The 24,203-nt window shown below is 37.2% G+C and overlaps 1 protein-coding gene across 2 annotated transcripts; it reads right to left on the bottom strand.

Moving 5' to 3' along the window:
• Positions 1–130: 130 nt before the first annotated feature.
• LOC145764578 (transcription elongation factor A protein 2-like) lies at positions 131–22,847 on the bottom strand. Of its 2 annotated transcripts, XM_082576207.1 has the most exons (7): positions 22,694–22,847; positions 13,773–13,944; positions 12,142–12,236; positions 10,769–10,889; positions 10,029–10,240; positions 7,179–7,325; positions 131–3,071 (listed from the first exon to the last, which is right to left on the bottom strand). In XM_082576207.1, the coding sequence occupies exons 1-7, from the start codon at positions 22,760–22,762 to the stop codon at positions 2,991–2,993; spliced, it is 897 nt and encodes a 298-aa protein (XP_082432333.1). In that variant the 5' UTR covers positions 22,763–22,847; the 3' UTR covers positions 131–2,990. The 2 variants fall into 2 exon arrangements, with proteins under 2 accessions (XP_082432333.1, XP_082432334.1); XM_082576208.1 differs by lacking the exons at positions 131–3,071; positions 7,179–7,325 and adding an exon at positions 9,701–9,800.
• Positions 22,848–24,203: the final 1,356 nt, after the last annotated feature.

Consider the following 24,203-nt stretch of genomic DNA (forward strand, 5'->3'; position numbering starts at 1 on the left):
CCATAATTTTTCGTTTGGACTTGCACTTCACACAGTAGGCTATAGCCTACACGAGGCTCTGTTTCTGCACATATATATTTTCTTCCAACAATTACTCGAAAAAGACTTTTTGCAACTAAACAGGTAATTTCCTTCAAAGTTTATTTCACGCCAACTCATAAAAATGTCAAAGTAAAACACCAATGAATGTTAGCACTAAAGATATTTACACGTTTCATAAGAATTGTGCTAAAATGTCATTAATTGCCTACACCAGTGGTTCCCAAACTCCCTGTCGTTTAAGATGTTTCGGAGAACCGGGCAATGATTTGGCTTAGCATAACCGGATGGAGCTTTTCGTAAGTTCAAAATTTTTGTGGTTATAAGTTATTCAGTTTGATTTTTATATGCCGTCAAAGAAACAAACTGTTGTGTTAAATGTCAAATCAATCACACAACGCTCTTTTGCTTATCATATCGCGTCACACACGAAGTGTACAGCTCTAAAGTGTAGGCTATAAACTGCAGTTTGCAGACCATCGAAGTTTATCGTTCTTTCTTAGATGTTCACTTACTAGGTGGTGGAAGAGCAGCAAGTGTTTCAAAAACATTAATTTGTCACTAGGCCAGAAGACCCACTTTCCTTTTATCTTATTTACGCAAAGTAGGGTTTTCCTGTCGTGGATATGACTGAAACGAAATATCGACTGGTATTTATCAAAACAAAACGCTTCTGACAGTTTTAAAAATTCAAATACAATTTGGAGAACCTAATTTCAGTAAATAAGTAAAAGCAGAGCTCAGCACACATCACAGTCATCCAGTGTGTAGTTCGCTTTGTGGTGGTTTAAATGAAAAAAACTCTTGTTTGAATAGTTTATTTTTGACCACCAAGACGAAAGCAACACATAGCAGAAGTTTACTCAAGAAAAAAGTAGAAGCGACAAAACGTCGTCTGCAGACGTTGAATCAATGTAAAAATGACGGATTTTGCTGGCTGGGATATCCTGCTTGAGACCGAAATGGGATATTAAAATAGATACTGATCATTACTCAGTTTAATATTTGGCAAGGTCGCTACACCTTACAGGCCTCTAAGCTCCTTTATTTTTCTGGCGACCAAGCATGGCCTACCAGAGATTCTTCCCGGCAGCCAAAATAAAAAATCCGTTACAAATCTGTTAGTTGATATCGTGTTTTTGCGTTAACTCGGAAAAAAATAACGCAAACAAGGCCCTGAAACATACTTTAAGGTGTATTTAAACACATTGCTTTCCAAGTAGGTGTGGAGTTAGTTTTCGAGTTTTTATAGATCGCCGCTTAGACTTTTTACGAATTTTTTATCAGCAATATTCTTTGTCGGGGTGAGAAACTTTGCCTAGTTTGAGAAAAAAGGTTGCAAATGTGAGTGAAGAGAAACAAGTTTCACGTACAAACGCGAGTGGACAAATAAGTTTGAAATACCAACGAAGTGGAGAAATGACTTGTGAAAGCCGCGACCAAACATGGCCTACCGACACGGTAGTTTCGGAGGCCGTTTCACAACTTTTCTGCCTTCATGGCCGCGATGGACGTCGGGAGCTTGGAGGCCTGCCTAAAAAAAAAATTCGTCGGTGGGTCGCAAGATCAAAAAAGTTCTGAGTACATTGCACTGAAAAAAGTGGGAACCACTGGCCTACAACAAACCATGCAAATATCATGCAAGCCTTGAAAATTCAAAGGCTATGATAGATCATGCTCATATAAACCTCTACGGGACCTACCATTCCACTGGTGTGATCAGAAAACGAAGCTCACAGCTAACAGGTCACTGTTATAAAAGCCAACAAGAAACTTATAATATTTTAGTTTAGGAACCAAACTATGACAATAAAGAGGGATCTAAAAGCAAAATTCTTTCCACCAATTAGAACAGAACACTGGGAGTGCAGAAACACCAACTGTCAAATTTGATGAAAGACTATGTTAATAGTGTACGGGTACGCAAGAATGGATGAGGTTTTCTGTTGAAAAATAGCGTCAGGTCGCATTGCAAAACGTAACCTACCGTACGTCTTCTGTTGCGTCTTTGACTAGCAGCGTGAAGAGCGGTATATTGAGAATACGTAAGAAATACGTCATACGTGAGAAGCGTCATATTGAGATTTGAAAAGACGTTGATTCGAGACCAGGTAATAGCGTGAGTCAGTGTATTCTAAAACACTTAATGACATGCTTGAAAGAAGTAGGCACATATATTGGTTCGCCAGAAAACACGACGGTAAATGCAACCTTTCTTTCTGATGACCCAGCTTTCACAAAACCTTTTATCATGAAACTGTGGAATTTGATTAAAAAAAAAGATAAGATGCAAGCTCAATCAGTGTTTATCAGTGTATCAGTGTTTATCAAGCTTCAACTTGGAATGAACAAGTCTGCTGACCTCTAAACATTTAAGAGTGGCCTTTAGAAATTTAGAAAAATTACTCTTAAATATGTGTATTTTAGTTCTGACCAGAACTTTAAGCTTAACTTTTAAAGCTTTCAGAGATCATACTGACCAATTTCAACGATTTATTCCTACGTGTGATTGGACTCTAAATTGGAAAACAAGTCAGAAGACTCTTCCATTTCTCGCAAGTAATGTGCATACTAAATCAGTCTCAGAAAAAAACTTTGCAATATATAAAGGCGAGATTGGCTAAATTTTGGCTAGTTTCGAGAAAGTTTTATTTATCAACATAAAAATTCGATTGCTTGTTAATATTCACAGCAGCATTGGTATTCTTTAATGACCATCTTGTCTTCCTTGTCTAGTTTTCATGGGAATATCTAGAAAATTCGCTTACGGGCCAGGTAACATGGGTATGAAGTTGTTTTTCAAAACTGCAAAAACCACAGCCACAACAAGGTTGTTCGTAAAAATTCCCACTGCGGTCATTTCAATGACAAATCGTGCTGCTTCTGACCATAGCAAGGCTTTAAGTAGAAAAACGTCTGCAAAGACAATTAACAAAAAACTCTTGTCCGGATCAACAGAACTTCCATCGGTTGCCGCATTCCAAACAGAAGACAAAAGTGGTCATCGGTTCGTCTGAACTTCTGGTCTGCAACTGTAAACAAATAAAAACCGATGTTGAAAACTTGAATGACAAGGACAAAGCTGAGTGTGATGTCATAAGCCGTGACCGCATATAGCATGTGAGACCGCAAAAGGTGACTGCATGACACATTGAAGCCGCATGAGCAACGCAGAGCCACGAATTCTGTCAACAAAGTAGCCGCTAAGTTCGATGTAAATGAGCTGAGAAAATCCAGAAACGTTTAGTCGGAACATGAATGCAAGATATTACACCCTAAGTAGAGGTGAGCGGTGTTTAGCAACAACTCAGCTTTAGCCGGGAGTCGAACCAAGATTGCATGATTGGAAAGCGAGCGCCTTACCTGGTGCGCCATTCCACTACATAAAAGAAAACAAGATTTCGACTTTGTATATTTTGTTCAGAACCGAATCCAACTGCGAAAGAGGGCAATTTGTCCGAATCTTAACAAGATTAGGAAATCGGCACAAACCTAGGTTGAGTGCTGCTCTGTATAACTTAAGGAGCATGACTGATTTCAGAAACGGAGTTTTTTTTTCCGGAGTTTAACTTCACATTCTTGAGGAAATTTCAACATAAAATTTTTATTCAAATTTTGATTTTAGAATTTGGAAACACGCATGGCTAAATTGACTATATAGGATTGGTTTCGGCATCACGCCTATCAAATGCCGACACTGTACAAATAACCATTGTACTGGTGTTTTATTTTTTCACCATTTTTGAAATTCAAAATGCCTGGGTCCCATCTAGTGGTATTTAGAGTAAAAAGTTTACACCCCCATTTTTTTAAAATTATGACGTCATATTGAGGTGGTCCACGAGGTTTGAAACTTTTGGGTCTCAAAATCTCGAAATTTGGCCGTATCTCCGGTGCCACTCATCATAGATCGACAAAATTAGTGTCAAAATGCGCAGAAGGGTCGGTTTCCTATACCTGATGTAGAGAATATTAAGGTCTATCTGCTTTAGAAAAAAAGTTATTTCAAAAAATCTGATTTTCGGTCTATTTTCTCATGATGAACAGAGATCAAGTGATCAAGATAAAAAGTTTTTCCGTATTTTTCCACTCTTGGAAGCTGCTATTGCATAATAATAGTCCTTGTTCGTTTTGCAAGAGATGAAAGGTTAATAATTGAAGGTATTGCTATTATAAGTTAATGTAACCGTTAAGGAAGAGGTATGCTGCTCACCTGCTTTAGATTAAGTGTCATTATGGCATTAAGGTCAGGTATTAGTAAGTCGATGCAAAACTTCAAGCAATTGAAGAGAAATGTGCTTAGCTTTGAAATGCACAGCAGTTATTCTTGTTACCGGAACGTTCAACTTATCGGTTGGTGTTAAGGTTTTAGTACTTGGCTTGTCTAGTCTTGCTGTCTGGTTAAGCAAAGCCCCATCTTGCATTGCTCCAAGACCCTTCTTGGCGCCGTCCACAAAATAAATGACAAGGGAAAGATATATTTCGTTTATGTGGAACATGCATTCAAGGGTATGAATAATTGAATATCATGACCAACTTCATCATTAAAATAATTGACTAGTCGAGTATTGACTCCTGACTTTTTTTTGTGTTGAGAGTAGTCGTATTAGCCATGACTGAAGTGAATATACTTGGGATAGGTGAACTCTGCAAGCCTCCTGGATGATGGTGTCAAAAATCAGTTCTGCAGGGACCGACACACTTTTGGGAAAAGATTTCACAGCAAGCACACTTTCGTGCTTCATGCCTATCATCAACAAGTTGACCCAAGAAAACGTATCGATCTATTTTATCGACAATGCGCCCATCATAACATAACTGCATAGCAGAAGCTGAGTAGAGAAGGTCCTCACTTTCCATCAAAGATTTTTCTCTTGTTTTTTGTCGTTGGTGGCGTACTGTCGAAGGTGATGCAGCTATTTGATCTTTTCCAAGAACCGACCTCATAAGATCTGACTGCTGGCGTACCGAAGTTATCCTACGATCAGCAAGTAAGCAACTTCTATCATTTTTTGAAAAAGAATGCTGAATGTAGGGGTTGTTCAACTTCACTGCTCGTTTCCCACCTCCTTATATGATTTTCCCGTTCCAAAGCCTTTTCTACATGGTTGACATCATCTATGCAACCGATAAACATTTTTTCGATTTTTCAAGAAAGCGATTTCTTTCTCCTGGACTCGGTTTTCGAGTTCACAGCTGCAAGAGAGTTTCTTTCGAAAAACAACCGGATTTTCGGAGATCGAACACTTGCATGCACATATATCGAACAAGTTCTGTAACCATTCTTGATTAACCTCATTACCTCTGCGTTTCATTTCCTTCTTTCTTGCTGTATTGTACTTTTTTATCACGTCTTTTAACTTCGCTTCAATTCTTTGTTCGCTATACACTGGAAGACCAGCTTTGTTCCTGTTCCATATGCCAACTACATCTTTCAGCAGTTCATTTTTTAAATCTTTGAAATGGGGTATTTTCTTCAAAAACTTAGGATTTGTTTCGGCTGCTTTCTTGCTCAAGTAAAAATAGTGACTGACTATATCTGAATTAAGGGGAAGCACACTTCTCTCCAATTCCTTGAAGTTTTGCATCGACTTGCTAATACTTGACCTTAATGCCATAATGACACTTAATCTAAAGCAGGTGAGCAGCATACCTCTTCCTCAACGGTTACATTATAATAGTAATACCTTCAATTATTGCCGTTTCATCTCTTGCAAAACGAACGAGGACTATTATTACGCAATATCAGCTTCCAAGAGTGGAAAAATACGGAAAAACTTTTTATCTTGATCACCTTGGTCTCTGTTCATCAGGATAAAATAGACCAAAAATTAGATTTTTTTGAAATAACTTTTTTTCTAAAGCAGATAGACCTTAATATTCTCTACAATAGGTATAGGAAAACGACCCTTCTGCGCATTTTGACACTAATTTTGTCGATCTATGATGAGTGGTTCCGGAGATACGGCCAAATTTCGATATTTTGAGGCCCAAAAATTTCAAACCTCGTGGACCACCTCAATATGACGTCATAATTTAAAAAAAATGGGGGTGTAAACTTTTTACCCCAAATACCACCAGATGGGACCCCAGGCATTTTGAATTTCAAAAATGGTGAAAAAATGAAACACCCTATTTACAATGTACATGCATGACATACACACACACAAGTAAAATATAAGCAAATCGTCATACTGAAACTTAATAAAGAAAAATCTTGCATTTTTTTATAACAATACCCCGGGGATAGCACAACGCCGTAACTTATTTCTACTGAGATTATTAGAATTGTCTCTGTTGCAAAAGAATGGGCGGTGTTGTGTGTAAATTTTGCGATCTATTTCTGGAATAACTTTTATGTGCTTGTGTCATTGACATGGAATAACAGGAACTTGGATAACGATGGAATAAACCCTGTTGCCCTTTATTTTCCCAGCAAACTTGCAGTGAACACAACAAATGCAACGATAGAAAGTAGAAAGAGATCTATCCTCATTTAGATAAGCTTCTTATAAAAATGTAATCGTCAATAGATTCAAAGGCGCAGTTTCGTGAAAAAACAAATTCTGTGTTCTAAAAAGATTTGTTTACAAATTCTGGGGACATTTGAGTCCATGGTAATTACTCTTAGACACATAATGCAGTGTACAAGATCTTTAAAAATCTAAAAAAAAAATTAAACTTTACACCAAACTTATTTCACCTGTAACGCAAGGAGGGAAAATCATTTAAGCTGGAAGTCGATAATTAATCTTGTGTTGTTTTAGTGACTTACTGAAGCCAAAGGTGACCAAGTGACTTACTGAAGGCCAAAGGTGACTTACTGAAAGGGAACTTCTTGAAAGTTTTTTTTAGCATGAAATTCATAAAAAAAGAGAAGTGAAAAAAGTGAACATATCTTCGGAAGCTCAAAGATGCTCGCCGTCACGTCAAGTCATACCTCCAAGCATACAAAATCAATGATGTATTTAGTTAGTGGGCGAAAATGGGCGTTTAGCGATCTCTTAACAATGTATATATTTTGTCACTGCACTTGTAAAATTCCTATGATGTTAAAATTTGCGGGTGTTTAGATGTATCACAATTCACAATATGGTCCAAAAACGCCAAACCTTCAAAAACAAAAACTATACCGGTACCTGAGTATAAGTGCAGGCATGACCTTTGCATTTGCCGCAGCTAAACATGTCTGTCTTTGTGCCTTCATTTGTTGACATCTGATGATCTTTAATATTCTGTTCTTCGAAGACCTCTCTCATCTTCTTCATTTCATCACTAGCCATTTCCTTATCAAAAAATAATACCAGCTTAACTTTGTGAAACTCAGGCAAGAATATTAACCCAGACAAAAAAATACGTCATTTTTACATTGATTCAACGTCTGCAGACGTTGAATCAATGTAAAAATGAAGAATTTTGCTTTCTGGGAACACTGTACTTTAACAGTACATTAAAGACCTTAAACTAGCTAGTTAATGTCAAAAATGAAGGACTCTTTGAGCTGGAAATTTTTTTTTAGAAGATAATTCAAATGAAATCAAATTTAAAAAATGCTGCAACAATTTATTAATCAGCATAGGTTAAAATAAGTCACATCGCACTAGACCGTATGTTGGCAAACAGAAGACAAAAATCAACATGCTATGAAGGTTAATCCAAAAAGAGCACCCAGTTTCACCCCTTAACCCGTTCGGCAAAACTTCGGCCACTCAATAAATTGCATCCCGAGAAGTGCTGAGCTGTAAAGAGGATTGCGTCATTGGGAGCTTAGAGGAATGGCGCAAAATTGTAGAGTTTCAGCGAAAGAAAAATTTCAATGTGCTTTTTCTTGCAACTCAGCTATTGAGTTAGTTATTGTTTTCGTATTGTTGTTTCAAGAAAAAAGTATATTGAAATATTTTGTTTCGCAGAAACTCTGCAATACGTGTTTGGTCTGTCAAAAGACAGCGCGGATAACCGGTTGGTTATCGCAAAAAGCTAATTATTAAAATTTTCCTCCATTTCGTTCGTGACAGGAGCGCCGTAGTTAACTAAGTCTAAAGCAATCATGAAATCCTCTTTCAAAGAATTGTTAAACCACAGTTTTGCAAAAGAGATTTGTTTTCTTCAAAATACAGGTATATACTTGACCAGCAATCGCATTTGATCCACGCATGATATGTCGTTGTTTTTGATAAAAAAAATGACAATTAAAAGCATAAAAAAAAATGCAAACAATATCATGGTTTGTGAATAAAGGTAATGTTTGTCTTGCACTGTTGCGGTTTTAAGATGTCGAAAAACAGCTTCTTTATTGAATAATCTAAACAAGTGGTTCTTAACCTTTCAACAATGTCGGACTAATACAAATACAAAAATCCTTTTACGGACCGGTAACCAAAATATTCAAATATTTATTGCAACCTACTCAAATATTTTAGTGTGTGGTCCGACTAAATTTATTTTAAAGTTGTTTCTGTGAAATAATTTCGCCTTTGAGGTCGAAATTCAAAGTACTGGCTTGTACGCACAAGCAAACCAGAAAAAAAGTTTTTGGGGGCACTAGAATTGCGACACAAAAATTCTTAGCTAAATGAACAATGTAAATTTCGAGATTTTTGAGATTTAAAAAAAGTGAAAAAGTTGATATGAGGAGCTTGTGCCCATAAAGTTTTGAAAAGTTTTAACACTAAAACAATTCATACTCACTCTAATAAACCGTAAGATAAAACATTAACGTGTTTGTAAATTTTCAGCATCTAACTAATCCCTCGAAAGTTTAAATAACGTAACGGTCTTATAGGTAGGCCTAACCCAAAGTATACTGCGTATTCAACAAAATAATATTAGACGTGACTAAGCCTATGGGTAATGGGCATGCGCAATTTTAACGCAAAAGAGAAGGCAAAACTATCGCAATCCCGGCCAGAAAACCTGCCCTCAATGTCAGCAGATGTTAAGTCAATGTAAAAAAGCACTGGATTGCTGGGTTGCAAGAATTTAACACAAACAGCCGTTAGTATCAAATTCTGGCAAAAAGCAGTTAACAAAATTTATCACGTTTTCATCTGCCTACGCTAAAACGCCACAATGTTGAAATTAATTTAACCAGAAACAAAATCAGGACGCGCAGAGACAAAAAAACATTAAGATTACGTAATGGCCCAGACTAGAAGCAACTTGGTTGGTCAATGCTCTCATGACGTCACGTTATCTTAACACGCAAGCATTCTGTTGATATGCGTTGACGTCGGAAAATAATTTGAAAATTGCATATTTGTAATTAAATTTCAAGCTTTGATGAACTTGGTCGTTGCTAAACAAAAGCGACTAAGATTGAAGTTTTGTTTGAAGATTGATGCACTGTTTTGTAATATTAAAAGCAAAAGTGGCCGAACATGAAGAACCACTCTCGCACGTCACCTTGCGTATATATTTTTAATAAATTGTTGACACAAAGTGGCAACGTTTCTCAATTATTCGATGTGATGTCAAAAACTAGTACCGTATACAATACAAAGAATTCTTGTGACAAATCTTTTGAAATAAAGTGCATATGCTTAAATTCTCAGAGGTACAGACCAAGGCACTACATTATTAGGTTCGAACCTTAAATGATCACGAGGAAAAAATCAGAATGTCGTCCAGGCCCTCAATCTCATGCTATTCTCAACTTTCCATTCATGTTTTTCTTTTGTTTATATGGGATTGCAGCCGCCTATCCAACCATAAATTGATTTTATGCTTTCATTTAGATAAGAAGCTGCCTTGCAAAACAATCCCTGGAAAAAAATATTTAACTTTTAGAATGTCTTGCGGTTTGTGAGATCCTCTCTGCATGACGTCTCAACCAGCAAAATCCGTCATTTTTATATTGATTCAACGTCTGCAGACATTGAATCAATGTAAAAATGACGGATTTTGCTGGCTGGGGTTGCGACCACCAAACTGTGAAACGTTGAATTATGACAAGTAATTAAGAAATATAACAAAGATTATGCCAACAGTACCTCGGCTGTCATCTTCGCGAGACGTTCCGGTTTTACAACACCAGTGAGTACGTTCTGTCTGAGACCAACGTTCTTTGAGTCTTTCAGGTTGCTGAAGCGGCTTCGAATTCTGTTTTTGTATTTGACGCCTGTGTCTTTGAATTCGGTAAAAATGGCTTCTTCAATAGCGCCGGCGAGAAAAGCGCAACGTGACTCGCCATGACCTGAAGTGTCTATAAAAATACATTGAATTCACCAAAGGAACTTAAAATCAACCCAATTTCTGTGCTATGTTTATATTAAATGCATAGATTAGTATGCTTTTGCAGCTGTTAGTGGCAGAAACAAGCTTTACTAAATGAATCTTAAATGTAAAGCTTGTGTTTTTTTACCAGTCAAATAGTTGTCGAGCACTGACGATCAGTTCAATAATTCTTCTACTGTATATTGTGTTGGGCTTTGTTAAAAATTCAAGGATATGTTGAATTTGCATTACAACTCTTGCTCAATGCGCAAGGAACTCATGACCATATGAAAACTTACAAATTTTACAGAGAGTGGACTGGTTGACAAGACTAAACCCAAGCAATGTAGTGATGTGCTTTCAAACGAATAATCTCGTCCAGAAGATTCATATGAATATAACTAACCTTGTTACCAAAATCATTTATAAATCTGCATGTACTAGATCTGGATTAGACTGGATTATATTAGATCAAAATATGGATTATACAATACATATTAGATTAACAAAAACTTACTGTCAGTTTGCAGTCCCCGCAGTAACATATCCCGGCATTTATCTCGAATTGGGTTGTTGGTTGGTTTAAGCATGTTGAAAGTTTGTACTTCCTCCGTAGCGGGAGGAGAGGGACTGTCAGTCTAATTGCATTTAACATTAACAAACTGAGCAATTAAAAGTCGACTGCATGCTAATGTTTCTATTTGCATATGAGACTGTCTGTTAGATGGGTGCTTTACCCAAAAAAAGTGCACCGACTCAGTGGTTGACAAGCTTGATGCGGACCTTGTAACTAAAACACATCGGTCCAATAGCAAAGCGTCCCACGGCAAAAGAGCAACTCTTACATGGCTTTTTGTCTTTAACGTTTTAAATAGTTTCATTAAAAAAATATTAGATGAATAGAGGTCAACAATGGTCACTTTCGCATTGGTTGAAAGATGTTTTGCTACGGAATAAGCACAGTGCAGTATTAAATGTTACGTCAAAACGTTGACTACAATTTTTTTCTACGTTTACAACACATGATAAAAATGCTAATGTTTATATGTAACAGCAAGTAGCCTTTGTATAACTGTTAAGTATAGATACAAAATTGTAAACTTTTCAAACAGCCTGTTTCACCTAAAAAGAGGATCATCAGAAGGTCCTTAAAATTCAATTAGATTCTATTTGAATAAGGACCTTCTGGTGATCCTCCTTTTAGGTGAAACAGGCTGTCAAGGGTTCGGAGACTAATAACTATATTTGATTTAATTCGCTCTGCTTGGCTTCTTGCTTGGCATTGGGCAATTTTGTAGTATTAATAGTTTTTATTGTTTAACTTTTCAAACAGATATTTGTTGTATTTTTTAAGCTTCCGATCATGGCTGCAAAGGAATTTGAAAATCTTCATCATGTGTTGTTACGGACGTTTTGAAAGTGATATATTTCGAAGCACTGTTTTTTTTTTCGCTGAGACTTTTCGGTCATTTGTCCGAAATGACTTGAAAAATTTCGGTCATTTTTTATTTATTTCGGTCATTTTTTCTGGTGAAAATATTTCCTTTCAAGTAGCTGATACAAACCAAAATTTGCACTTTCTGACTAGCTACAACATCAAGTTTCGCTGAGAAACGTTGTTTTTTTCGGACATTTTGACCGAATTGACTATATTTTTTTCGGACATTTTGCTAAAAAATCGGTCAATGACCGATAAATGACCGAAAAAAAAAACAGAATCGAACCAGAATTGCCACTATCGCACCATACAAATAGCGAGCAGTACTTGTTTTAATATCCACATGCAGATAGTTTAAAAAAGAAAAAAATATATAAAAGGCAAAATTGAACTAATACTTTTTAGTAAATATTTTTATTTTAAAACTGCTATCTATTTACAGTTAGATATACCTCGACTTTTGAAGAACTACTGTGTATTGTTGAAGATACTTTTGACTCTGCAGAATCAACGGATTTTTTGTCATTGGATTTCTTGCTGGAAGGTTCTTCAAATAAAATATAATGGCTGTTCAAATGTGCGGTGGTATAAAATCATAAAGTGGGTTAAAGCCACTAAAGCTTTTTAAATAAAAATGACACGTTCTAATTCAAAACTTAATGTTTAGTATAAAACAAAATATACTTTCAACAATAAAAATCCTTTCCTTTTCTGGTAATGCCAAAAGTCTTAGAAAAACAAAGCTGAACGTGCAGTGTGATTACATTGTGATTGGTTTTGGTGGATGTGGTATCTCTTTAAACTTTTCGAGCATTTTTACTTCGTTTTCTCTTGTTTTTCTTTTTGTGTGATCAACTGCCTGCATTAAGACGTCTATCACCGCTATTATCACTCAGCCAACCTGACATCATTGTTTCATGCCGCCGCTAAGGTTTAAGGTCGACTGCTCTCATATGCGCGACAGTGATCATAGATTGCTAAGTAATAAGAACGATTATAGACGCAAAAATAATAAAATGATCGCTTAAAGCAGCTGTTTTTGCTTACTGGGTGGTGAATACTATTTTCCAAAAAGCAGTTATTTTGTTTCGTGAGTTTTGCATATTAAAAAATCGTATATTATAATTATGTAAAGTTTAGAATCGACAAGAAATCCTTAAATTTGAAAATGCAATTGAAATCCTGGCAAATAAACGTGTTCACAGTTTTTACTTCGGCAATTTGCCGACTCCATTTTCGCAATTCGTAATTTTACGTTGGCAATGATTTTACCGCAGTAAAAATACGCGAAGTTTGAAGGCTGGACACATAACAAATACCTTTGCATGCTTATTGCTTTATGTAATACTTAGTTAAATACAACGCAGTGAATGTCGTTCGTTCAGAATTAAATTCGTTGGTCCATCAAACAAAACTATCACCACAAAAGAAATAAGTAAAGATTAGAAAATGAAAAAAAAAAACGCAACAATTTTTGTTATATAAATATTGTTGGCGAATTTCTTTTCACACACTCTTGATAAATAGCTTCAATAGTTTTCGCAAAATTGAACTTTGCTTGCTAGCCTGTTAGACTACATATTCACAAAGTCGAAAAAGACTTTCCAGACAAGCTCGTTACTCAACGTTAAATGAACGAGCTAAAATTGCCACAGCACGATCAGACTCCCAACTTTTGTTACAAGACATTTGGCAAAGCTGTATTTTAGGAATTTGAACAAATGTAGCTTGTGCATTCGCGTAAACAGCGCAAAACGGCAGTTTTCTCACAAAGTTGTTAATATTAACAAAAAGCCGAGGGGGCCAGATATATCTCGCAAAAATGTCTGACCCGTGGGGGTGACGCCCCCCTGTCCCGCGTAATCGATGCCTATGAGTCCACGTGAAATCAACATGTCTTGACCGTCATTTTCAAAGTTATAAAATGAACCTTTTTTTTGCTAAACTTTAAGTGAAGCCACAAAGCATACGTATAAAATGATATGTCAAACCCTAGACAAAGCTCTTTCATGCTAAGTTAAAAACATGTAGAATTTGAAACAGATTATTATTATAATTAATAAGCAAGAAAAATTTAAAATACCTGAAACTAACTTTTTCCAGCCTTTAATCAGTTGTTTTGCTGTGCTTGCAACTTCTTCATTTTTTGTTTGTTTCCTTACATTGTTGACTGACATACCAATTCTTGTGCGCTGAAGGGTTTCGAGGCTGATGGGGATTTTTTTCAGAGCTTTTAGGATATCCAAGGCATTGTCCTGTATAAGAGGAAGTAAAATAGGCTTCAACATACGTCTTCAAAGTAATTTATTAGCATCATCAATCATCATGCATTAATACACTCATCGGATCCTTTTTATGGAAATACACATCTTGGAGATTACTAAAATACATTTACCATTCACTAAAAACGTTAACAGACTGTTTCACCCTCATTGGGATCATCAGGATATTTACCTTAAAGCTCATACAATACATTATAAATAAGGGAGAAAAATATACAGCTTTGTCACTACACTTTTTTCACGCCACTGTGACCTCTTTTGTGGTGCTTGTGCTGAAAATTTCTAAATCACATATCTATCCAATCATTTAATTAACTCCAAATCCTAAGTGCAAAAAATAACAGAAAAAAGTAGTGGTGATATTAAGTAGAGTATAAATAAAGCTGAAGAAACCATGGTTTGTCATGGAAAAATCAAGAATAGTGATGGTTATTAAACCAAATATAGCATATGTTTAAATATTGTTCTGGACTAATGGTGTAACTGTAAGCCCTGGTCCTGCATTACAATTTACTTTGTTTTTTATTGGAAGAGTAAAACAATGTGAGTTTGATATCAATTACAAAAGTATTGAATTCCATCTTGTCATTGTCTCTTTTTGAAATTCAACATCTTTCATTGAGCTTGGCCACTTGTGGATAGTTGACATATATATTATATATACATAGGCGTCGAAAGAGGGTGGGCCGGGTGGGCGGCGCCCACCCTGCCGTGAAACGAGGGTGGGCAAAATATGTTTCGCCCACCCTGTTTTCATGACACTTATGAAGTGTTCGTTCCAATTATTACCGTTTTAGTGAAACGCTGAATTATCCAACCAACTGCAGCGCAACTTCTTGTTTTACGCCATGCCTCTCGCTAGGTATCCGACAGAACAAAGCAATTTCGCAACAACGCTGCGTTGAAAAAAGGCGGTACTCACTGCCAGGGCTGCGATTTTTGCCTTTTTCGGTGACGAGGTCACTCGACACGCGCCATCACTATTCGACAAACGCCGTGCCTTACGGAAAAAAAAAAAAAAAAAACGAAAAAAAGGGAAATAAAAAGAAAAAAAAACTGAGAGAGGACTAAACGTCGTCAGGTCGAGGAACAATCGGGGGGGGGGGGGGGGGGGCATCACGTGATGCAATCATAAAAGTGCTGTCTTACGTAAACTTTCTTGCGCCAGGTAGCCTACTTCATAGCAAGGTCTAAAAAGCGACGCTTCACACGAGAAACTCCCAAGGCTTCAGCGTCGCCATTTTGAACACTGCGGGAGAATGCTTTGATCGGAGTTCAACGCCTGGCATCAAACATTTCGCAACACACGTTTCGTGCTATTCGACACAACGGGTTTCTTTTATAGATGAAATAACCTAGGCTACGTTGAGTTGTCAACGTCTATGCCAGTTTGTATTTCGCCGTTTGAGCCAAATAACAATATTGCTCTGGTAAAATGACTGTTGGATACTTGCTATGAAAGTTTTTCACATGTAGAAAACAGCCTAGTTTCCGACCAGATGTTCAGAAATACAGATGAAAAAAGCCGCTATTTTTATGGAAAGGAGTTCGCTTCCAGAACATTTTGAACACAGCGGAAAAATGCTTTGATCGAAGTTCTAACGCCTGCCATCAAACATTTCGCCACACACGTTTCGTGCTATTCGACACAACGGGTTTCTTTTATAGATAAAATAACCGAAGTAGGCTACTTTTAGTTGTCAACGTGTTTGCAAGTTTGTATTTATGTCTGACTTATGCACTTGTTGTTCCAAGATTGCAGAAATGTTTTGCAATATGAATAAAGAATAGTAGACAGATAAACACGGTTGCAACTCGACTTCCTTCCACTAAAAGAGTTTCTGTGATTACGTAATGGGCGATTTTGCACATTCACAAAAGCACACAACCCAGCTAGCAAAACCGTCGTTTTTACATTGACGTTGAATCACAATGCATGACATGTATAAACAAGTTTGCTGGCTGGAAAGTCTGGACATCTGCAGGAAATTTGTCTCGCACCAGGCGAGATGCCATCCTTTGAAAGATTTAACAATGATGGATTTATGTAGCCAGTGCATGATGACGAAAACAAATGTAAGATTTCCTTTCCGTTACATAACTTAAAGCAGGTGATTGATACAGGAGAAAATAATCGCAGAAGCACACAATAAAAGAACACAATAAAGCCTACTTATTACGCAAGTTTTTTACATCAAGAAAATAGCCTAGTTTCCGACCAGATGTTCAGAATCAGAAACACAGATAAGAAAGGTCGCTATATATAAGAGTTCGCTTCTAGAAGAATAGTAGGTAGTCACTGGGAGTGGACAAGGCAAGGTAATAGGCAAGTTGTAAGAACAGCATAGCTTTGCCCAACTACAGATAGGATGGTCTTCAGTTAGTCAGTATCCTATAATGACTAAAAAACGAAAGAATCCTCCGACAACACGGATGGCAAAAGCTTCGGTCGGTCTTACCGAGAAGTGGTTAAGGTTCAACAAACAGCGAGTGAAGTGCGGATCTGTTCGAAAAAGCTATCGAGAGAAGCATTGCCACGTTACTTTGGAACTTATCATTCAGGTAAACTTCCAGCTAATAGCGTTTAGTAGCCTAACGTCGCAAAGCATTTGAAATCTCCTGTCTAAAGTCATACAGAGGCAGCAAAATCAAGATCTAGCAGCAAGCATGCCCTGGCATTAATGTTTGTGTTGTTACTAATATTCTTTCCTTTTCACTGTTATTAATTAATTCGTTCTTGTGTTACTTTACGTGATTGTATGTAGTTTGTTGCAATGTTGTACGAAGAGGCTTGTTTGCCATCTCGGCACACCTTAAACGCTGTAGGCCTGTAGCATTACGCCGTTGTTGTATTATCGTGGTATTGTTCCGTTTTCTTTTATCTGCAGTTCATTTTTTGCTTCTTCGCTGTGTTTCTTGGTAACTTGCATGTTTCGCTCCTAACTGTGTTTGCATGCGGGTACGTGCATAACCATTAACGTACTAAGCGAGACTAAAGAGATGCCAAAGGAAAAATTCTCTATCACGCAGTAATTCGCGGCCAAACGCTTATAATCCGACTCTTGTGACGTCATACCACTATTCGACAAACAAACGCAGAATTTTTGGTCGTTCGACAAGAAAGAAAAAATCGCAGCCCTGCTCACTGCATTGTTGTTACCACGGCAACTGCCACACGCTGGCAATTCCTGGTGAGAGAAAGCCACGTTTGATCTTTTCTCCGAATGGTCTCACTTTCGTTAAGTCACAATCAAACTTCAGTTCCGCGTCAGCGTAAGGGAATATGAATATGACATCATGATGAACGTGACAATAAAATAACCGATACAAACTAAAGACGTACTGAAACAATCTCTTTTTACAAATCTTTTCTCACAAACTTGTTGCTGGGTATAAATTGGGGCACCGCGCGATGTTGTCATTTCATTATTGAAAAGTTAAACATGAAGCAAAGTCAAACATCTTTTCGCGCATTCTTAAAACCAGCTTCCAAATGGCGTCGAGATGATAACGCTGAAGAAGCCACGTCCAGCACGAATGAACGCTAGATGACATTGACGAAGAAAGCAGTGCTTCAAGGATGGACAGTGGTGAAGTCAATGTCTCAGGTAATGCACCGGTAGTTGCAGAAGACAGCATGAGCCATGGATCTCGACCTGCTCCATTTAACGTTAGCATGCTACCGATCAGCTTCCGGCCCGGGATGGTCGTGCGTTGCAAAGGAAGCTTTTTTCCTAATTCCAGTGGATGCGTCTTGACCCTGATGGTACTTGTTACTGTAGTCACCTGTCCGAACATTTTGCAGCATATCCGAAGGCGCCACTTTAAAGATAACAGGTCACGAGTCACGCGCTTTTTAGGTCGCAAAGGAAAACATAAAAAAAGTTTGTTTAGTTTAGCAGCGCTCATAAGATCGCAAGGCGCAAGAAAGCAAACATCAAACCTATTAAAGCTTAATTGCAGCAGCGACGCTAAACGCAGTCTTTGTGAGAAAGAAAGACTAACCATTGCGAACATACACATTCAATGAAATCTGTTTAAAAACTCTCGCCTACCCAGAATTCCTCTCTTCTAAGAAAAAATCGACGCCTATGTATATATATATAATCATTCGCTATCTCCGCTTGCAGCAGATTGCGCATCAACATGGGTTACTTGACACTTGACAGGGTTCCATGTGATTTTATGAGCCGTACTGCTTCCATGCTGGCTCAAGGCAGATTGGAAGAGGGTGATATGTCACCAGATATTATATATGCATGAGTAAAACTTTGCAAAGAGACGGATGACGACGTATATCTACGCAAAACTTTCAGCAATTCTATGTTTTAACATTGGCAACATTGTTATGTTGTGCACTGGGGAAACCACTGAACTAAAAAATAATTTAAAAACAAAACTACAGTAAAACTGAAAATCTCTCTGAAATTAATTTCATCTAGCAAAGTAAGAGAGATAAAAAGAAAATCGTCCGCAAGTGGTTAATGGCTTTTTTGTAACTGTTGATGTGATGTTCATAAGTGTTATGTGCATACAGTTGAACAGTTAAGGTGAGCAACATGTCTGATATGTCATAAAAAGTTTAGTATATCTTAGCAAAACTGTTTGATAAAGTAGGCTACATGTCAAACAGCATGCTAGTGAAATTGGAAGATGTCTTCCATGGTTGATAGGCTACTAAAATCATGCTGTTCATTTCTTTCTGTCCTATAATAAAATAACAACAAGTAAAATTACCATGACAATTCGAACCTGTCCAATGAATTTAAAAGTTAGTCTGGTTCTTATACTACTCAGCCAAAAAAAAACATCAATTTTAGTTAAAAATACATTTCCAGGCCTAAACGCCATTTTAGGGCAACACTAAAAGGCGGAAATGCGGAAATAAGCGCGGAAAACTGCCAACAGCTCAAGAGAAGACATTTTGTAAAGTTGAAACGATAGTAAAGTACAAGTAGAAGTTAAACAACGACTTTAATTTATTATGAGAGACAACACCATAGGCGCCGACTTTTCAAAAAACCTTGGGGGGCGAGAAAGGTGATGACGTCATAACCGTAACGCTATTTTACTCAATAAAAATAGTCTTTGATTAAGCTTAGTGTCTTGTTTATATTGACAAATAGGTCGCAAACCGAATGTATTAAAACCGCTGCTTGAAAGGATTAGTTTTACGCATGCAGTACGCTTGTCGCCTAGTCGTAAAAAATGTTGATATTGTTAGCTCATAATTGGAACAGTGGGAAAACAAGCCGATTCTTTTCGTGCGAGTGAATAACAACGATCAAGACAGTGAAGTTGTCGAAATAAAAGGCACAAAATCATGATCTCAAGCAGAGTGAAAACCCGCTATCCGTTTTATTAACCTCGTTTCGCTAATTACTTACTTTCAAAGCGTTGACAATGACGAAGTGTTTTCTCTTCTGTTTTTTATCGAAAGTCTTTGTAGTCTTTTATTGAATACAGTAGGCTAAATACTTGAATAAAGGTCGAGATGTTCGCAAGCGATTTTCACCTCAAAAAGGCAAGTTCAACTAACACGGGACATGCTGTTGTCTCCAGCCAGGGTTGATCTCTAAGTGGTCAAAACTGGGTTTTGACCACTAAGCGGTTTAAACCTGGTTTTAACCGGTCAAAACTAGGTTTAAACCGGTCAAAAATGGTCAAAACCCTGACCTGACTGGTCAAAACCCCGTAATGAGTTGCTTGATCGTGTTCGCCAGAAAATCACTGAAAACGTGAGGGAGATGGTAGAAGGTGAGGGAGGAGGGAGAAGGTGAGGGAGAAGGAAAAGATGAAATTGACTGGTGAATGAAGCATTTGAATATACTGGAGACTTGTTAATTCCAATTTTCAATTGTTCAATTGAGGTGTTCTAACTTGCATAAAGTAGATAGGCATAAGGCATCACAACTTGTTCCTTTTCTGATAATCCTTTCTTGGCTCATATGACGTGTACTTTGCTTCAAAGAACGAATCATAAACTATCCTGTCTTTAATTTTTAAAGCATCTTAGAATATGCATTCGCATTGTTTTATTTTAACTGGATAAAATTTGATGGCAAATGTTTTTCATAAAAAAATTGTTGAAATAAATTCTTGTACTTCAGTTGGCTGTGCAAATTGTTCATCGTTCTACCAAGCATTTTTTGGTTCATCAGAAACTTATTTTTAGAATTTGAATTTTCTCAATAATTAAAATAACCAACTGATTGAAACATTAAAAACAAACAGAGAAGTTGAATATTTTTTGTTCCAAATCCAGCATTTAGGTTATGTTGATCAAAACAAAATATAGTTGAACATCATTATCATTACTAATAACATGGAGGGTAATACTTTTAATTCAATTGAAAAGCAACTTGATTCATACACTAAAGAGGTTTTGGCCAGTTTTGACCAGCAATAGGTGGTCAAAACTGCCCGGTTTAAACCGCCCCGGTTTAAACCGATCACCCCTGTTTCCAGCTCGGCAGTTTTCAAAATGAACGCACTAAAAATCATTGTCGACGTAGATTACGGAGTGTGAAATCGCGTCGCCGTCGGCCTAAGTAAAAGTTTTGAATACGTTTATTTGCAGTGATTCAAACTTAATTTTCAAATTCAATGATTTCTTGTCAATTCTAAACTTTATGCACTTGTTGAGCAATATGCAAAGCTCACGAGACAAAACAGAAAGAGCTGTTTTAAGAGATCATTTTTTTATTTTTGCGTGTAGGATATAATCGTACTTATTATTACGTAACATTCCATGATCGTTAAAGTTGATGTCAAACCTTAGCGGCCGCATAAAACAATGATGTCAGGTTAACTAGGTGATAATAGCGGTAAGAGACGTCGTTAATGCAGGCAATATCTGCGACCAAGACCATTAAACACCTTTTCTTTTATCGGTTTTCGATTTAATTCTCACACATTGCAAAGAAAACAATGCGTTATGTTGAATCATGATTGTCTCACAGCGGGAAGACCTCGTTGAAAATAGCGCGTCTAATTTAGCTGGTTTACTGAATATTGCCTCGACTATTCCAGCAGCGTAAGTTACTCTACCATCTACTTTGAAATTTCCATACCGTATGAGAAAGCCATGTGATCAGCTGCTGTTTTGCGGGCAAGAGCAACGTAGGCTTTTCTTGCTTTCGGCATTATTTAAGTCGCTTAAATGATCTAAATCTCTTTCGCGAAGTGTTTTATCTTGAAAACACCACTTGTAATCACCATTTTTGTTGCCCCTCAACCATAAATTTACGGGGGGCGCCGCCCCCCAGAAGTCGGCGCGTATGGACAACACTTTCAAATGCGTCACACTAGGTTGGCTTTTGAGTAAGCAAAAAACTCAACCAAATAAAAATATATATACAATTACAAAATCTCATATATTTGCTTTTTGTCATAAAGTATATTCACAAAATTGTCATTTGGATGCAACCTAGTTCGTACCCTGAACAGTTCGTACCCTCAGTTCGTACCCTGAAAAGATCGAGAGAAAACATTAAAAAAAGCGGAAGTTGCTGATCGCAGTTTCCGCAAACATTTAAAAATTTTCCCCCTGAAAAGATTGAGGGAAAGATAGCACAAAGCCGAAGTCGCTGATTGCAGTTTCCGCTAACCTTAACCGTAACCCTATTCTAACGCTAACCCTCGCTCATCGCAGTTTCCGCAAACATTTTTTCCGCAGTATCCGCTAACCCTAGACTAATCTATGCTCTAACCTTAACCTTCGCTGATCGCAGTTTCCGCAAACACTTTTCCGTAGTTTCCGCTAACCCTTACCCTAACTCTAAGTCTCTAACCATAGAGTAATCTATGCTCTAACCCTAATCCTCGCTGATCGCAGTTTCCGCAAACATTGTTTCGCAATTTCCGCTAACTGCAGTTTCCGCTAACCCTTACCTTAACCATAGAATAATCTATGCTCTAACCCTAACCCTCGCTGATCGCAGTTTCCGCAAACCTTTTTTCGTAGTTTTGCAGTTTCCGTTAACTGCAGTTCCCGGTAACCTTTACCCTAACCATAGAGTAATCTATGCTCTAACCCTCGCTGATCGCAGTTTCCCCAAATATTTTTCCGCTGTTTCATTTTTCCGCAGTTTCCGATAACCCTAACCCTCGAGTTTGTTTGCGGAAGCTCCGATCAGCGAGTTCGGCTTTGTGCTATGAAACTGCGATCAGCGACTTCGGCTTTTTTAAATTTTTTCTCTTGATCTTTTCAGGATACGAACTGAGGGTACGAACTGTTCAGGGTACGAACTAGGTTGCACCCTTGTCATTTAGGACTGCATTCTTATTTTTTAGAAGCAAAATGCAAATTTTGCAACATTTCATTCTTTTATGATGGAGTTATCGCTATGTTAAACAATACGGACACCAAGATCGTATTTCCGCGTTTTCTACATCGGCGTTAAAGCGCTACTTCTGCGGACAATACGCCATTTCACGCCCGGCTTATTTGCGCGTTTCCGCCTTTTAGTGTTGCCTGTCATTTTATCATAATATAAGCATTATGCATGAGTGATCTAGCCATGAGTAGCCTAACCCTAATGTCTGAGCCTTTGGCCTTCTGAGTACAGTAACTAAGTCCATTATGACCAATAACATGAGCAATAAAGTAATCAAGATGAAATTATAAATACACCACTTTAGATATCAACAACACGGATGTAGGCTGCAGTAATGGTATATATATATAATATTTTGAAAAGTACATTGACATGAAACTCACTGTTGTCTGCTTAGATGCCATTTTATCCAGTTTCTTGGCAATGCGAAATACTTCATCTGCATTACTCATTGTCAACTTTCGAGTTGTCAGAAATTAACAGTTTGCTCAACTTTCCAGGTATTTTAATCCAGATTAAGTGTAAAACCCCAACTACCGTACCTAAGAACCAAGTAAGATAATATCACAGACATCCATTGCATTTACACAGTAAAATATCCCATGTGGCTTAACTTGGATACCGCATGGTTTTTTCAGTGCCATTATGGTGCAGCTTCCGTATGAATAAAATAATATGTTACCGGTATATTTTCTGCTATTGTAAATTGAAATAAATCTGGAGCTGTGCCAAAATAAACTTGATTGATAACATACAGTGAACTAAAATAAACTAGTACGGTAGCCGGTAGGCTATCATATAGATAGCAATAGATTGAGTTTCACTTTTAGCAGAACCGTATGATTATTGCATACTTTATACTTTGATTGATTGCACATTTGTGAAGTAAAATAGACAATATTGGCCTAAGTTTAAATTTAGTGCAGCATTATAGCTTACAGTTACAGTACAGGTATTGGTAAATTTTACTTGAGAAAGATCAAAAGTTCACAACTGATGATAAGATTAATTCATCAAGGATTCTTTCTGCTCCAGCCATGGTCTATCAAGAGTTGCCAAACAACCATAAAATAATTTCGTAGCAACAAAACAAAACTTCACAATCTATTAATACTGTAGTCTGAGTGGTCTGAGCGTAAAACGTATTGACCTGGAATAAATTGCGACCTTAACAAATTAAGTATCGTTGGAAAGCTTAACTCCTCTAGATTAAGATTTTGACTCTCCTCCAATCAGAGACCCTTGGCAAAAAAGTTATGGCCGTTTTTTAAGCAGCACCTTGCGCCGCTAGTGACGAAAGTGCAATTTCTCTTTTGCACAAGTTTCTAGTCTCATTTTCAACTTTTTTCCTTCGTGTATAAGAAAGAGACAACTCACATTTGATAATATATTTTTTATTTTTAAATGACGTCACACTGACGTCATCAAATTGAAATTGCTTACCTGTTACTCCCAGCCCATTGATAATTGCAGATCCAATACATTTCAGTTCAGTTTTTTTTTATTTCTGACCGTTATATCAAAAACAATACACGCCAACATAGCAAAGGTCCAGAAAAGGGTAGAAGCGACAAAACGCGAACTTTAAAACGTGCTTGTGACCGAAGTAAGTTATGGAGTTGAAAAAAATTTGGCACGGTTGCAACATCTTCAGAAAAATTAAGATACTGTAGCCTATAAAGGGAAAATAAAAAAAAGAAAACATTACAAAAATTAAATAAACAACATATATTTAGGCTATAGCTTTATTAGCCCACATAGTTTTAGCTGATATATTTAAGATTTGTATGGACAGTTGCTATGAAGATCGGTCATGGTGCGTTATTAAGAGTGCTGATGGTCGTGAGGGGAACACGTCTTGATGCGTTTAGCTCATAGCAAAGAAGAGCAAGG

This window comes from Aplidium turbinatum, chromosome 2, assembly GCF_918807975.1.
Source record: "Aplidium turbinatum chromosome 2, kaAplTurb1.1, whole genome shotgun sequence".
Lineage (NCBI taxonomy): Eukaryota > Metazoa > Chordata > Ascidiacea > Aplousobranchia > Polyclinidae > Aplidium > Aplidium turbinatum.